General features: G+C 40.4%; 1 protein-coding gene across 4 annotated transcripts in view; it reads right to left on the bottom strand.

Annotated features, from left to right (window-relative positions):
* Positions 1 to 842: 842 nt before the first annotated feature.
* RHCG (Rh family C glycoprotein) overlaps positions 843 to 16,763 on the bottom strand; it is a 105,549-nt gene continuing 89,628 nt past the window's right edge. For all 4 annotated transcript variants that reach the window (XM_072148497.1, XM_072148495.1, XM_072148494.1 and 1 more), the window contains exons 4-10: positions 15,641 to 15,788; positions 14,888 to 15,054; positions 10,364 to 10,501; positions 8,179 to 8,315; positions 5,769 to 5,893; positions 3,046 to 3,119; positions 843 to 1,088 (exon numbers count right to left, since the gene is read on the bottom strand). In XM_072148497.1, coding sequence (XP_072004598.1) covers positions 1,011 to 1,088; positions 3,046 to 3,119; positions 5,769 to 5,893; positions 8,179 to 8,315; positions 10,364 to 10,501; positions 14,888 to 15,054; positions 15,641 to 15,788 — 867 coding nt within the window. In that variant the 3' untranslated portion in view covers positions 843 to 1,010. The remainder of the gene's footprint in view (positions 1,089 to 3,045; positions 3,120 to 5,768; positions 5,894 to 8,178; positions 8,316 to 10,363; positions 10,502 to 14,887; positions 15,055 to 15,640; positions 15,789 to 16,763) is intronic.

Consider the following 16,763-nt stretch of genomic DNA (forward strand, 5'->3'; position numbering starts at 1 on the left):
TACATGGTCCCCTTATCAAACGAGCTGTGTCAGGCAGAATTTTGGGTTGTTTTCATGGCTTCCATGTTAACTTTGTCGCCACCCTGCTGTGTAATCCACAAAATATACTGGCAAACTTTTATCATGTACCGATATTATTTGAGCGCTTCTTGCTCACCTCCTTTGGTTCCTCTCTGCCACCCATTGGTTTGAAGCCTGAGTCCATTTAGGGTATGTCGCCATGCCACTCTCTAGCCTGCTGCCGCTGCCTCTGCATGCCGTCCCCTATAGTGTCAGGGTCAATTATTGCATGTTTTAGATGCTATCTAGCTTCATTCTGTCACTCTGTCATGGCCATGCTGTTGCCCATAATTTTGGCATAATGGTGCGATTAAGCAGCCTCAGAGGCATCCATGCATGCTGCCCCTGCTGTTTCCTGTCCATTTCCGTGGTGTTTCCATCCTTTTCTGAGGTTCCCAGGTGTTTGGCCAAGCTTCCCTGTGCAGAGCCTTGGTCCCCTTGAAAAATGCTCGAGTCTCCCATTGACTTCAATGGGGTTCGTTATTCGAGACGAGCACTCGAGCATCGGGAAAAGTTCGTCTCGAATAACGAGTACCCGAGCATTTTAGTGCTCGCTCATCTCTAGTCTCTACCTAACACTGTCTGGAACTTTGTATGGTCAAAACTGCAAAAAGTTTCCCTTTAATGTGTGGTAAATGTGTGAGGTTATTAGTTTTTAAAGTCAATTAAATCATGTAACATGCAATATCATCTATTTTACTGATATAATCCTAAAATACAGTACCATACTACATTCACATGGTAGAGATCCCACCATTCACTTAAGGAGATGAGGCAAAGGATTTCTCATTTGATTGTTTGATTCATTTAATTGAAACAATTAATTCATCTTCTGACACAAAACAATATGACACACTCACAAAATCTAAAAAACAAATATAAAATAAAACAGTATAAAGTTGGTTTACAAAGAAGACACAGGTTAAATCTCAAAAAGATTAACAACAGCATTAGACTTTATCAATTTCTTTCGGAATTTCAGGTATATGAGTGATGTAATGTTTGTCTTCACTTTCCTCTTGAGGAAGCTGTAAGGAAAGAACAATTTTTTTAAATAAATCACTCACTTAAGATCTCTGTAAAGAATAGGCCAACAGAAATGAAAACTGCACTTGAGTGTGCAGATGATGCTGTATGTAAAGTCAATGATGCAACTGATAGACAGTGAAGGAAATAATCATTTGATCTGTAGCTAATTTTGTACGTTTGCCCATTGACAAAGACATGAACAGTCTATAATTTTAAGGGTAGGTTAATTTTAACATTGAGGGATAGAATACAAAAAGAATCCAGAAAATGACATTGTTTAAATTATATCAATTTATTAGCATTTTGCAGTGAGAAATAAGTATTTCATCCCCTACCAACCATTAAGAGTTCTGGCTCCAGTTAGACTCTGGATCAACCTGTAATAATGGCAACAGTTTTTTATATTCACCTGCATAAAAGTCTCCTGTCCACAGACTCAATAAATCAGCTAGACTCTAACTTCTACAACATAGAGCTATCTACGGATGGCCGGTATAAGATTGTAGACCTGATTTGAGGTGATAAGGAGACAACTGTTGTTACAACAGTAAGAAAATGGAAGAATTACATCGACATCTGGAGCACCATGCAAATCTCACCCCGTGGGCTATCATGAGGAAGGTAAGAGATCAGCCTAAAACTACATGGGGTAAACTTGTTAATGAGCTCAAAAAAGCCATTGGTAACACATTAGGCCAAAATGGTTTAAAATCCTGTAGAGCCAGCAATGTCCCCCTGTTCAAGAAAGCACATGTGCAGGCCTGTCTGAATTTGTTGTTGCTGGGTCTTCTAGCAAGACAATGACCCAAAAAATACAGCCAAGGAGTGGCTCAAAAAGAAGCACATTAAGTTCATGGAGTGGTCAAGCCAGTCTCCAGACCTTAACCCCATAGAAAACTTATGGGTGGAGATCAAGCTCTGAGTTGCCAATTGACAGCCTCAAAATCTTCAAGTACAACTGTAAAGTATAAAATGTTTGCCTAACTCTAAACTAAGCAAAACTAAGCAATTTTAGAATTTACTATAATTTGCTATCAGCAGCTTTTTAGCAGCTAGCAGAGGTTTAACCTTGCCCCAGGCTAATCTCTATTTGCCATGCTTTCTGGTTGCCATACGAAACTGTATAGCAAAGCTAGAGATGACAGGAAGCTTTTTGAGAGGGGCTGTAGGACCTGTAGTGATGTCTCAAGCATGTGACTCATCACATGCTTCAGCTCGGCCAATTACAAACTTGCTGTCCTGGCTTCATTGCCCGGAGGTGATGTCACAAACCGGGAGGGCCCATCCACATCAGGAAAGCTGCCTCTGGCTAAGAAAAAGCCAGCAGCATGATACAGGCATCGTTGGAATTGTTATCAAAGTATCTCTCCAGATGTGGTAAATCTAATTTTTGTCAGTATTGCTTCAATGATTAACAGATGATCTGCAGAGAGGAGTGGACCAAAATTCCTCCTGACATGTGGGCAAACCTGATAATCAACTGTAAAAAATATCTGACTGCTGTGCTTGCCAACAATGGTTTTTCCACCAAGTATTAAGCCAGAGGTATCCAATACTTATTTCTAACTGCAAAATGCAAATTACTGTATATAATTTATATTTAATGTTAAAATGAACCTACCCTTAAATTATAGACTGTTAACGTCTTCATCAAAGGGCAAACATACAAAATGAGCCACAGAGCAAATATTAATTTCATTCATTGTATTCTGTCATCCAATAGAAAGCAGCCTCCAAAAATTAACAGTGAAAAAATTGTGTAAAAAGTGGGTGTTGGAGGGATAGTTGGGGGTGTTAAAAATGTCACTTTGATTGAATAGAGTGCAAAAGGTGCCCTTGAACGTTGTAATGTTTTGGTGAAGAAACAACAGCAAGTGGGACACAATTGTGAAGTGAAACTAAATTTATTGCATATTTTAAACTTTGGGATATTTTAAACAATGACAGTTTCCTTACCTCCCAATATACTCCATCATCAAAGCAATTCTCATCTGATGGATCCCCCCAAATTGGCAACTTTAATAAAAGTCCTATATGGGATGAAAAATTATTAGATCAGTTCCTTGAAAAGTTCATAGATCTCTTAACCCTTCCAGGCAGTTTGCAGCATAGGATAAGAGGAATAAGCAGTAGTGTTTCAGTAAGCACATTCTAGTTACTTGACTCTTATAACTTATAGCCTAAGTGACGTCAAATTCGCACTATAACATCTGTTCTGTAATTTGTTACTTAATGAGTTTTTACAACCAACATAATATTATAAAAATGAACTTCCTTAATAGTGAAAGAAGTAATAAATACCTTACCATTCTCCTACTACCACCATTACTCCAAGTCCTCTGCCAGCCTTTTTATGCCAGTCTACAGAGATGACATCCACATGTAGTTGCTGCAGTCATTTGCGCGTTGAGACATTGGGGGAGATTTATCAATACTTCTATGCCAGTTATAATAGCAACTATGCCCCCTCCATGCCATGTGGACGTGGAGGGGGCGTAGAGAAGTGTGGCTGCCAGGGAAGTGGGAGGGCACGGGCATTCCTGCAACGTGCCTGCATACTTCTTAAAAACCTGCAAACTTTTGTTCACAGGTTTTTACGCAAAAGTGACCTTACATAGCTGTGCACTGTAGCCACGCCGCCCAATGGATACATTAAGAGGCCTTTGAGAAGCATCCGGCGGGACACTGTTGGAGGGATTTTGGTGGCCGCTATCACAAGCAACAGCATATAATAAATTTCCCCCGTCATCTATGGAAACCAGTAACCAGAGACAAATGGGGGACTGCGTAACATCAGAATTTGTGTGAGGTGGTACTGTAAATACTCTTGTATAACCCGAGTTTTTCAGCACAAAAAAATGTGCTGAAAAACCTCACCTCGGCTTATACACGAGTCAATTAAAAAAAATAAAAAACTTAATACACCCTCCAGTGTCCGGATCCTTGGCACGGCTCCCGAACTTTGGCGCGGTTCCCGGTGGTTCCTCTTCTCTCTTCTTTCTTCTCTCTTCTTTCTTGGCTAGCCGGCAAAGTCGCGTCCATGCGATCTGCCTTCGGGCGCACACTATGATGCGGCGGTGTCACCACTGATGACCGCAACTCTGCCGGCTAGAGAAGGAAAAAGACAGAAGCCGCCGGGAGCCGCCAGCCGGGGATCGGGAGCTGCGCCAAGGATCGGGGGTGAGTATTAAGTTTTTAATTTTTTATGCGCTTGGCAGGGGGTTGGCTGTATACTACATGGGGGCTGGCTGTATACTGTATGGGGGCTTGCTGTGTACTACATGGGGGCTGGCTGTATACTGCATGGGGGCTGGCTGTATACTACATGGGGGCGGGTTGTATACTGTATGGGGGCTGGCTGTATACTACTTGGGGCTTGCTGTATACTACATGGGGGCTGGCTGTATACTACATGGGGGCTGGCTGTATACTACAGAGGGCTGGCTGTATACTACATGGGGGCTGGCTGTATACTACAGAGGGCTGGCTGTATACCCTCGGCTTATATCCGAGTCAATAGGTTTCCCCAGTTTTTGGTGGTAAAATTAGGAGTCTCGGCTCATACTTGGGTTGGCTTATACTCGAGTATAAACAGTAATTGTTATTTTGTGAACAAAAAATAAGTTTAAGTAGACAATAAATTTAAGCATTTTTTCTGTTTATGTTTTTGCTTCATTATTAATCAAAATTACTTTATCTGATCATATTCCTTGGGTTTGCATAGTTTAGCACTTTATGTTGCAATTAGGACAAATGCTCCATTTGCATTTGGGATTCGCAGGGACCCAACCTAAAACAGCTACAGTGAACTCAGTCCGTTTACTTCAGTAGTTGTAGGTTAAATGCGTTGCTGCAATAAAATGGACATTGGTGCTATCCTATTAAAGAAGACCTGTCATGTCAATTTGGGACCCTAAACCAACTACAGGTCCTAATGTACCTGCGATTTAGGGCACAAAATTTGCCTGTTTGATAGCTGTAGGTGGAGAAAAATAAAAAACATAAACTTTTATACTTACTTAATTTTGAGTCCGTGATCTGGCAGGTGAAGTTAATGTCCCGGCTTCATTGCCTATGTGCTCTACCTTCTGCGCATTGACAGTGAAGCTGGGGTGTATACTGCTGTGCTTGCCGAAGCACAGGCGCGGAGGGATTGAAGGTACAGGTGAGTATAAAGTTGTTTATACTTAAAAATACTTCAGGGCAATTTGAGACACTAAACAACCGGTCCGTAAAGTTTAGTGGTTTTAGTTGGTGGTTTTAGTGGTCGCCATGACAGGTTCCCTTTAAGGACTAGAAAGTGATGATGCCCAGGACAGTGTGGGAGTACATCCGAGCATTTGTGGTGTCCACGTTGTGTGTAGCTAAAACTTATTGGGTTGTTTTTCCTGCCAGTATTTTTTTCAGTCAAAGAGGAAATCAGTCCCAGAAGTCTGAGGAGACAGCCACATTATTCTGATCACAGGTGTCAGAACAGCTGCAGATACCCTGATGTTAGACTAGTCACGTCCTACTGACACAGAACTTTGGATGATGCTGTCTATATCGAAATGTTCGACAATCAAAATTAGGTTTTATGTTCTGAACAATTTGACTGATAGGTAAGAACTCTAGGTACTGTATCTAAGTAATATAGGAGTGCAGTATGTGGGGCAATAGGAGAGTAAGCTATTCCTTACCTACTAGAGTACCTCCCACAAAGGCAAAGGCTAGAGAGACAAAGATACCGGCCGCCTGATATCCTCCTTGTACACTGGGAGTTCGCCACGCATAATCACCTTCAAATCCGAACATCTCTACCAAACTAAATGAAAAAAAAAAAAATTTTATTGTGATAATATCTATACATTCACATTTGCAAGAAGACACATCGACACAATATTGTCCAATATTCTAAAAAAAGGGAACAAGAAATATAGGGGAAAGAGGGCAATGTTGTGAGGATGGGGGGGGGGGGATGTGTGGTGGGAGCCACAATGTGAGGAGGCTGCAGGAAGGGAAGGCGCTATTAGTGGGGGGGGGGGGGGGGTGGCTCCCTGAGTGAGAGATCAAAGATAAAAGGGGCATTATACTTGAAGTACCTATCTACAGGTACTACAGACTCTATGCTAAAATTTATAAAGACATATAGCCATAAATCACAAACTGATTTATCAAGGATACATATTTTATTAATGAAAGTCCGGTATCCAGCCAGTTCAGGAGCACTTCATAATTCTTTATTAAGGCACATATTTAAAATCCACAGCAGGGAAATAACGCCCATACGTTTCCGACGAACTAGTCATCCTTAATCATGGCTTGATTAAGGACGGCTAGTTTGTCCGAAACGCGTCAGCATTATTTCCCTGCTGTGGATTTTAAATATGTGCCTTAATAAAGAATTATGAAGTGCTCCTGAACTGGCTGGATACCGGACTTTCATTTATAGTATACCGCCCCTACAGAGGGGCGATCCGTGCCGCACAAGGACACTCATGTTTGCTGAAGGTGAGCTGATCCCCATTTCACATTATACATATTTTATTAACATATACAACAACCCATAAAAAACAATCCACATATCACATAAGTACATCAATGGTCAATCATATTTGAGAGTAAATACTAATCAGAATCATATATTGGCCACTCAAAATGTGAACTTACAAAGAAACCATTTTTACATATGAATAAAGAGCTAGTGCATATTGATCAAATATTGGAGCAAAGTGCTAAGTGCAATGAAATTCTGAAAATAAATAGCAACATGAAAAAGACACAGGTTTTAGTCGGTGGCAATATCAATACAATAATGAATCAGACTATATATCAAATACATGTATATAAACACAATAAAAGTGCTTAGTGCGTATCAAAAAGTGTTTAAATATACCAACCCGGCTGCATAGTGAGATGGACACAATTGATGTACCACAGAAACCCCGACGCGCGTTTCGCCGTCGCTTCCTCAGGGAGTACCCCCTGAGCAAACATTTTCCAATATCTATGTTATAGATATCTGCTCTTATTACATAACAAGTTTATAATCTTGTGACACATAGGTGTATAGCTAAGACACAGCTCTGATTACTCTCTGACTACAAAGGGTTCACCTGTGCAATGGCAAATTAAGTGTATTATAGTCCATTGGCTGTTCATAGTATGAGCCCCCATATAAAATGATCTAAGGGTAATTCCATTGTCTATGTAAGTTCTCCATAAACGATTCTGGACAAATCAAAGGCAACAATACACACTGGGGAGACTATAAGGTACATACACTATGGTGATTTAAATTACCTTAATATGATAACATACCAGAAATTATTTGAAATAATTACAAAATATATAGAATATCAAGTTATACAAATATAAAAACTAATGAAAAGAAAGTTAATGATAATAGACATGTCACCGTAAACTATCCATATACTTTGTCCAAATCATAATATCATTGTACACAATTCTGAGCAGCCATTGGGTATACAGATGTGTGTTTATAACACAATAACGATGATTGTGTTGGTGGCCATGGATCCCCTCAGAGCCCTAGTGCCACCCAAAAAGGATATCCTATAATCAGCCACTGCCTATGTGTATTTCCTTTTATATACTTTGTATGGATTGCATTACTCACATTTACACACTAGATGGTGCAGTTCCACCACAAGGCAGAACACACTGAGATATTCCCTGCACTCATTGGGAATGTGATGGATAAAATGTCATTTTCAATCATTGTCTTAGTAATTGTTTTTTACAGTTACAGACTGTTTGCATCTCAGGTTTTCTTGAGCCCCCAGGGTAAATGATTCTGAGGGCTGTAACAAATATATCCACACACAGGACAAATTATCCAGAATTAGGGTTATGTTATGGTTATTATGTTATGTCCTGGTTATGTTAGAACATGAACCATCAGAGGATTCTCTATCATTTGTGTTTAGTACTTGCAATATTGGACTGGACCACAAGAATACTATAATGCCTGTAAGTGGTCTTTAATGATAAACTATTGGGTTGTTGCCCACAGTAACCAATCCAACATCAGCTTTATTTGAGTACAATTAGAAGATAAAAGGTGCTCATAGTAAGTATACAACTCACCCAGCCTCGGTGTAAACACCTATGGTAGCACAAGCAGCTGTTACTGCGCCTACAATCCCTCCAACTATTCCTGGCATCCCATGCAGATTGTGAATTCCACAGGTATCCTGGAGGTTAATTTTGGCAGACAAGAAAGGCTGAAAAATACAATAAGACAATAAGTTACAAGTGAAAGAATCAGAAAAAATTGTTCCGTCCCAATCATTACTCCCAATGCTTATCCTGCGTTCCAATGCATCATTATAGCTGGTCGCTACTTCTTGGTTCCACGTGACATGAGGGTAATGACAGACAAGTTTTATTTCATTAATTATCTCCATATTCTTCTGACCTCTGAGGTTTCTTTTACATTAATATTTATGTATAAACAATGGATGTAGACTTACAGACTTAACTATTTAATGGATATTTGCATTTTTTAGGGCGCACATGCACCAGCGTTTTGAGATGTAAAGGGCCAGCGTGCTGACCGCCTTTCCTGTTAAATTCCCGGCCTCTTCCTGTGTCCCCTGCTGGATCTTTGCAACTAGAGCCCTAGAGAAAGCTTCCCAATGGTGACCCTTGCGATTCTGTGGTTCCTGTTGTGACCTCCTGCTTGCTATTGACTTCTGATCCTTTTCGACCTCTAGCCTGTCCTTGACTACGCTTCAAGCCTTATGATTCTGTACTATGCCTTGGCTGCCACCACAAACAAAGTCGCGCCTGTGGAGCGATCTGGGGGCATCCCGCCGCAGTGGGCTCTGGTTAAACTGGGTGCCACTTAGACTCCACTTCCAAGTGTCGGCTTACATCATCGCTCGTAGGTCCTGTACCCCTGATCCTGACAATGACGCTGAAAGTGTGACATGCATGTATTTATCATGTGCATTATTATCCATTGTTAAATTCCAGTGTGTCCAATCACCTTTTGATGTTAACTAATTTGAGTAGATCTGTATGTAATTTATTATTCTCAGTATAACTATAGTTTTGTGAATGTCTCAGAGATCATTAGTGAACAAATGGCAGATGTAGCACTTCTCTTGGTGTCATCCTCTGTTCATGGTTTGTGGTTGAGGAGGCACGAATTATACCTTTGTTTCTTTCTGAACCACTGCAGTGTGAACATATATTTAGATGACTATGCTGTTTGCATTGATTAGTACCACACCGGTCTCTTTCCTGCAGCAGCAGCTCTGCTCCCTGTGTTATCTGGATCTACATCAATCACCATTTCAGTTGGGGCTCTGTGATCAAATAAGAGTCCAGTCCACTAGATGGCTGACTATAGAGTTTCTCTGAGTGTGATTTATCCCTGCTCATTAATCTACAGTACTCATTGCTTTCATGGTTTCCTGATCTCTGGCTCTTGATCAGACTTATATCTGGTTTTTGTGATTTTGTACTTAGTTTCCTCTCTCTTAGTTGTGACTCGGCTCTGGTAATGATCATATCTGTGTTTTGTTTTTGTCTCTATGTTTTGCACTCTGGCACAAGAAGGGAATGTGGACCAATCATCCCTTGGTAGTGGGGCTACTAGGGCCTTCTGGTAGGAACAGCTGGGAAGTAGTTTAGCATCAGGACCCACTGCCTTTGTCCCCTGTCCACTCCAGAACCTGCATTACAGTGGCATGGAAACCAAAGAACACAGAAAACAGCTCAGTGATAAAATTGTGGCACAAGCTTTGCACCTCTTACAGGGCAATGTTCATCATCTATAAATGGAAGGAGTACATTACAACTGGTAACCTACCAAGACATGGCTATCCACCTAAACTGGCAACCTAGACAAAGCCAAGCATCCAAGAGGCCCAGGGTTACTTTGGAGGAGCTGCGGAGATCTACACTTCAGGTGGGAGAACCTGTACATAGGACAACTATTAGTAATGGTCTCCACAAATCTGACCTCTATGGAAAATTGGCGATAACAAAGCTTTTTAAAGTTCCATTTCCAGTTTCCAAAAAAACTAAAAGTATATGGAAGTGCTGTAGGTACTCTGGTCAAATGAGACCAATATTTAACTTTTCGACCTAAATGCCATGTATGTAGTAAACATAATCCCTAACCGTACCTTTAGAATGGACTATGATGGAGCTAAATAGAGGACAAACAACATAAATCCAAAAGCAAAGTTCACAACACCCTTGGATATTAAGAAACATCGCTCTGCCTTCTATGCAAACATTTGGTGTTCTTAAACCTTACCGAAAGGTAGGCAAATCCAAGAGTGGAAATGATTCCACATAAGAATCCAACTATCAGAGATCCGTATGTTGTCAGGAACATTTCTGCCGCTGTTCCAACTGCTACCCCACCAGCCAAAGTTGCATTCTGAATATGTACCTGTGAAGAAAGCACAATATACATTATATATTTACAGTAACATATACAAGAGACACTGCAGACATATACAAGGAGCAGCAGACATATGCTCACACATAGATTTCCAGTAGGAACCTTTACTATCTAGATGACTCTTGAAAGAAATTTCACTAGTTAAAAGGAAGGCTACACCATTGATTCTATGGGGCTCCTACTTACAAGCAGTCCTAAAGTGTTATCCAGGATGTTCTGGGTTAAGTTTAGTGATTGCTTACCTACATAAACAGTACAGAGGTTGTACTTGGTATTGTTGCCCAGAGACCATCATCACATAGAGGAGCAATTACTTCCAGGGAAAGTGCTGAGCCTTTTAGTATTTTTTGCCATTAAAGGAAATCTACCACTTAATTTAACCTGTACAAGGTACCAAAGATTAGAATATGGAACCTTTCTCATAGATAATAGCCGGCTCATTCCTTTTAAAAATTCCTTTTATCTTTATGTTTATGTCACTGAAGGTCTCCAGACTCTGACATCATGCTCACAGCAACACATCTAACCCACTCACTGCCTTCTCCCCCTGCCCCTTTCCCGCCATCAACCTCCCAGTCAGGGTTAATATATGGGTTAATATATCTGTGCCAGAATGTCTGGACAAACAGGTCCAATTTTATCAGGACTGTGATAGCAGATACCGTTGCTACCACTAGCAATACATAGCTGGACATTTCCTACATTGGGGCTCATTTACTAAGGGTTGCACACACACTTTTGTCGGACTGTGCACCTTTTTCAGGCTAAAACGGCTTGCACCGGTATTTTTATAAGTGAGTGCGCTGGGATTGTGATGCACGCGACCCTTTTTGTAACTTTTAATATGTGTCAGGCGCACAATCTTAGTGAATTGTGGCACCATGCATTATAGACGGACAATGCTCTTTCAGTGAACTCAGGTGACCTTGTAATTAATTGTCTGTCCATTACTGCTTCTACTACGGCTACTACTACATGGTCAGACATCTTTTACTTTGCCCATCATGTTCCATATTCTGCTGTTCCATAATATACAACTAGACATCTCCTGTTTTTCCCATTATTTTCCATTCTGTTCTGTACTGTGATGGGAAACCTACCCTGTAGGTAAATATAATTTATGGAAGTGGATTTAAAATGGTAGCAAGACTTTATAATAAAAATATAATTATACATCATGTAGATAAAAAAAACGAATTATAGTATTGATGCTTCCCATGGAAACCACATTTGCTCTTGCTCTATTTCATTTTTTTTTTGGGACAAGGTTTCATAAGGATCATTTGCTTTCCTATTATTGTAAATTGCACAGGTCATTTATAGGTGGCCCCACTGAACCTGAACCAAAGTGAATCACTGTTGTGTTTCTGACAGTTCAGTACAATGTAATTATGTACTGTAAGAATGGGTGTAGCGTAAGAGATCATAGTCACTGTCCTGAACTCCACCCCAAAAACTGGCTTTCTTTTTTCCAACTTTATTTTAAGTTTATAGCTGTTTTGCATTTTAGTCACTTAATTAATAATTTCACATCTCACTTCACTTTTGATCGCCCTCTTTAATGTTTTGGGTTGTTCATATTCAAATTGAAAAAAACTATAACAGAATTTTTCAAAAGTTCTGCTCCGTTCAATGTCTATTCTGTGTGCTCGGCTATTATTGTCATTCTTGTACATTCGAATAGAGTGGCAGGACGTATGCTTGTCCTACCACTCCATCCATCACTGAGATCTCCTCTGGAGATCCCATCCTCTGGGGAGCTGGGGGTCCTGTTAAGTTATGATCCCAGAAGTAGGACCCCCACAATCAGTTAGTTATTCCCTATCCTGTGGATAGCAGATAACTTATATACTTGGGAATGTAATTAATTATATATTACAATGTATTCAGTCTTTTTTTTAACATCTGATCTTTGCATGGCTTCCTTCTTCATTTCAAAGCAGCATGTAGTGATCTCATGACCATTTCATACAATGGATCTGTACTGGTAGAGGTCATCAAGACGCCTACATAAATCTGTCCGATCAATAATGAATTGATGAATGATGGAGAGGAGGAGTGGTGACCCCTCCTCCTGTATAGTGATGCATAGCGGATGGCGCCATAACACGGAAAAAGTACATGTCCTATCTTTTCCCAGTGTACGGAGCGGTATGGTTCCACACGTGTGCTGCACCCTATCACCCATTGCCGACCCATGGGGGACTTATTTACGGCCGCAAGCGTGTATACGTCCCCCTATGGCCGTGTGCATGTAGCCTAACTCTGTATATTTGTGTAAACAGTTTCCTTTTACCTTGTGCTTGTATTTATATGTCTTTGGTACAGTTAGGGTACATTCACACAGCGGTATGCCCGCCGTGCGGGCATACCGCCATGTGCTGGAGAGGAGGAGGAGGTGACCCCTCCTCCCTCCATAGAGAATAGTGGCTTATTTTCTGCATAACAAATTGCACTTCATAGTGACTGTACTTAATATTCCATGCCACATAGGCACCACAAATGATACTTTATTCTTTAGATTGGTATGATTATGGGGATACCAAATTTGTATAGATTTTATAATGTTTTCATACATTTACAGAGTAAAACCTCCTGTACAAAAATATATATTTTTTATTTTGCCATCTTTTGCCAATACTTCATACTTCGGTTTAAGGAGCTGTGGGTGGTGTAATTTTTTTGGACTTTTGATGGCGTTTTCATTGCTATCATTTTTCGGCCCGCAAGCCCTCTTCATGCACCGGGAACCGACGCGCCGTACAAGGGGTAATGCTGTACTGTTTCCTTGTATTAATTTTTATTATGATTTTGTGCACATAAATAAAGATGTAACATTTTTACTGCACATTTTGATTATAAGCTTACATTTTTTGCGTTTTTGATTTAGTGACTTGTAAGGAAGCCTAGTTGCCGTTTACTCATAAATATTTGACATCTTGTTTATTTTGGTTGAGTAGCATAGGAAAAAGTGTCCAGGCTCCTTTCTTCTGCTCACCCCACTACCTGTATAAGTGACCCCATCTCCTCACACCTTGCTTGTAGAGTCTCTATCCCCAGCAGTCTCTTCTCACTTCACTAAAATATTTAACCTGTATCTCTCTTCTGGTCTTGTTCCCTCTTTTTTCAAGCATTCAGTTGTTACCCCATTACTAAAGAAACCTTCCTTGGACCCATCTAGTGCTACCAACTACTGAACAGTTTCTAATCTCCCTTTCATCTACAAACTCCTAGAAAGCCTGTATTTTTGTCGACTCCTCTTTCTGGAGTTTCCAATGATCTCCTCACTGCTAAATCAAAGGGCACTTTCCTCTCCTCTTTCTCCTGGTTCTCTTGGCAGCATTTAATATTGTGGACCACCAGCTCCTCCTCAGGATGCTTCCCTCTATTGGCCTGAAGCACCCTGTTCTCTCTTGTTTTTCTTCCTTTCTCTCTGACCGCACTTTTAGTATCATATTTTGGGTCTCTCTCTCTCTTCTCATTTTCCACTCGGGGTTCCTCAGGGCTCAGTTCTAGTTCCTCTATTCTTTTCCCTATATACTGCCCCAAAGGAAAAACCATCAGCAGATTTGGTTTCCAGTATCATCTTCATGCTGATGATAGCAGCTGATGATAGCAGCTGATGATAGCAGCTATATACAGCTGATGATAGCAGCTATATACTTCTGCACATAATGTCACCCCTGCCTTACTTAGTGATTTTCTCTTTGCCGTCTCATCATGTTCTCTCTCTTCCTGAAACGTAATCTTTCTAAGACTGAACTTTTTTTCCCACTAGTTATTAACCGACCCAACCCCAACCTCTCGTGGAATCACTATAACACTGAGGCAGTGGGTCCAATGTTTAACTCCCACCTCTCTTTTGCATCGCATATTCAATCTCTTTCTCACTCTTGCCATGTGCATCCCAACATCTTTAGAATCCACTCATTTCTGACAAATCAAACCTCTCAAATACTAATTGTTGCTCTGATTTACTCTCAACTAAACTACTGTTACTTCTTACTAATTGGTCTTCCACTCACTAAACTCTCTCCTCTACAATCTATTTTAATGCAGTAGCCAGGCTCGTCTTTCAGACCAAACGCTACACAAATGCCTCCAGTCTGTGCCTATCACTGCACTGGTTGCCTGTCTATTTCCGACCTCAGTTTAAAATAATAACCCTCATTCACAAAGCTCTGCATAATGCTGCACCTCCATATCTCTATTCTTTCATTTCAGTTTACCACCTAACAGACCCTCAATTCTGGGAAAAATGCACATGGATTGGCTGTTGTATTACAAAAATTTATGAGCTCAGCCTTAGAGAGCTTGCTAAATGATGAGATATTTCTGGTATTATTAGGCTTACTCACAGACAGTGATACTTACCATTTCTAATTTACCCTTTTTGTTTACCAGGCTGGAAATAGCCACAGTTGTGAGAACACAGGCAGCCAGAGAACAATATGTGTTAATGGCAGCCCTATGCTGGGCATCTCCGTGATGTGATATTGCTGAATTAAAGCTGGGCCAAAACATCCAAAGAAACAAGGTTCCTGTATGAACACAAATGACAGAAGTTTTTACAAATGGATGTATAACAAATCCTCAGAGGTGCAGGTCTGTGCAAAAAATGCTGCAATGTGAGATTGATTTTAAAAATAAAATTTTTAATGGAAATATTAAAAATGTTTTCTGGAGCAGTAAAATGACCAAATAGCCAATGTCACAATACACTATCTTTATTGTAAAGAAAAAGAATTTCTGGTAATTATATGACCCTCAGAAAAAGTGGTGTAACTGGAAGGGTTGTAGGAGTCCCAGGTATGACTTTGCCCATTAGCCAGAGGGGGTTGGACAACACCTTGTTCTCATTTGATGTTGTACACATTGTAAATCATTCAGATAGAAGAGATCTATTACTGACAGGCTGTCAGACCTGAAGTCTTTCATGGATTTGTAGGGATGCGATGAGAAACAGATTAATGAAAACATGTAGAACAATTGATTACACTGATGCCAACTACAGATACAAAATAGAAAATATAATGATTAATAAATGTTTTTAACTATTTTTCATATAAAATTCATGAAAAGATAAGTTGAGATATAATGGAAGATATAATGGAACAAAACCCTCACCAATCATGGAAAACAGGTCAGAGTGATACTCAGATCCTTCCTTGTCATTACGTTGGCTAAGATGTGGCCGTCTTAAGATCCAAGTGACTGTCAAGCCAAAATATGCCCCAAATGTGTGGATTGTCATGGAGCCACCAGCATCAATGACCTGTTTTGAGATAAAAGCGAAGACATTAACTTAACAAACCATAAGGTATGGCAAATTAAAAGGACTGTTTGATGCAAGTTATTAAACCGTGTTCACACTGCTGCTCATAAAGGATTTATTTAGATTAAAACACAAGAACGTGTAGCTGGAGTCCCGTGTTGGAGTTTTACATGCGCATTTTTATCGCTCTTTTGTGAGTATGTTTTAAATTTAAATAAATCCTGAGTGTTAAACTGTACTACGCTATCTCCGGATGAATTTCTTCCAGAAATCCACCACAACATATGGTGCAAGCGGAGGAGGTAACAGGAGAAATTCAGGAGTGTCTGAATAGCGGTATATTCCTATCGGAGGAATCAGGAATTTGTGCTGGAGGAGTGTGAACTACTCTATTTTGTGAGTGACATATTGGAAGAAGGACACACTGAAGCAAGAGAATCGGGAGCTCCGGTCAGAACTTATTTTCTGTGTTGTACAATTTGGGTTTACTGGATCAACCCTTGACTGTTTGTTGCTCTGCGAGAGAGGTGTGCAGCATATAGCTGTTACTGCTAAATTTGGACCAACCTATAAATAGTGTTAGGTGATTCCTACAGCTTCTTATCCTATCAACTTATTAACAGCGTACGTTCTGCTGCTGTCCACTCCCCGCTAATTACATAATCCAAATCTTTCAGTTTTAATATAAATAACAAATATTTCAAGTATATTTATTCAAAACACTATGGGGCCCATTTACTAAGGGTCCGGGGACCATGATTCTGTCGATTTCTGTTCTGCGCTGAATCGCACAGGGGGTTGTGTCGCACGCGATCGGATTGTGGCGCATCGGCATCGGCTTGCATGCGACCTCGACGGACATTCGGATCCGTGGGTGCAATGGGACGGGTAAGTAAATGTGCCCCATTGTCCCACATTCATGGAAGAGTTTGCACCAGTTTGCTGTCTGACTTTACACTAGAAAGAACATTGAAT

This window comes from Engystomops pustulosus, chromosome 4 (assembly GCF_040894005.1).
Source record: "Engystomops pustulosus chromosome 4, aEngPut4.maternal, whole genome shotgun sequence".
Lineage (NCBI taxonomy): Eukaryota > Metazoa > Chordata > Amphibia > Anura > Leptodactylidae > Engystomops > Engystomops pustulosus.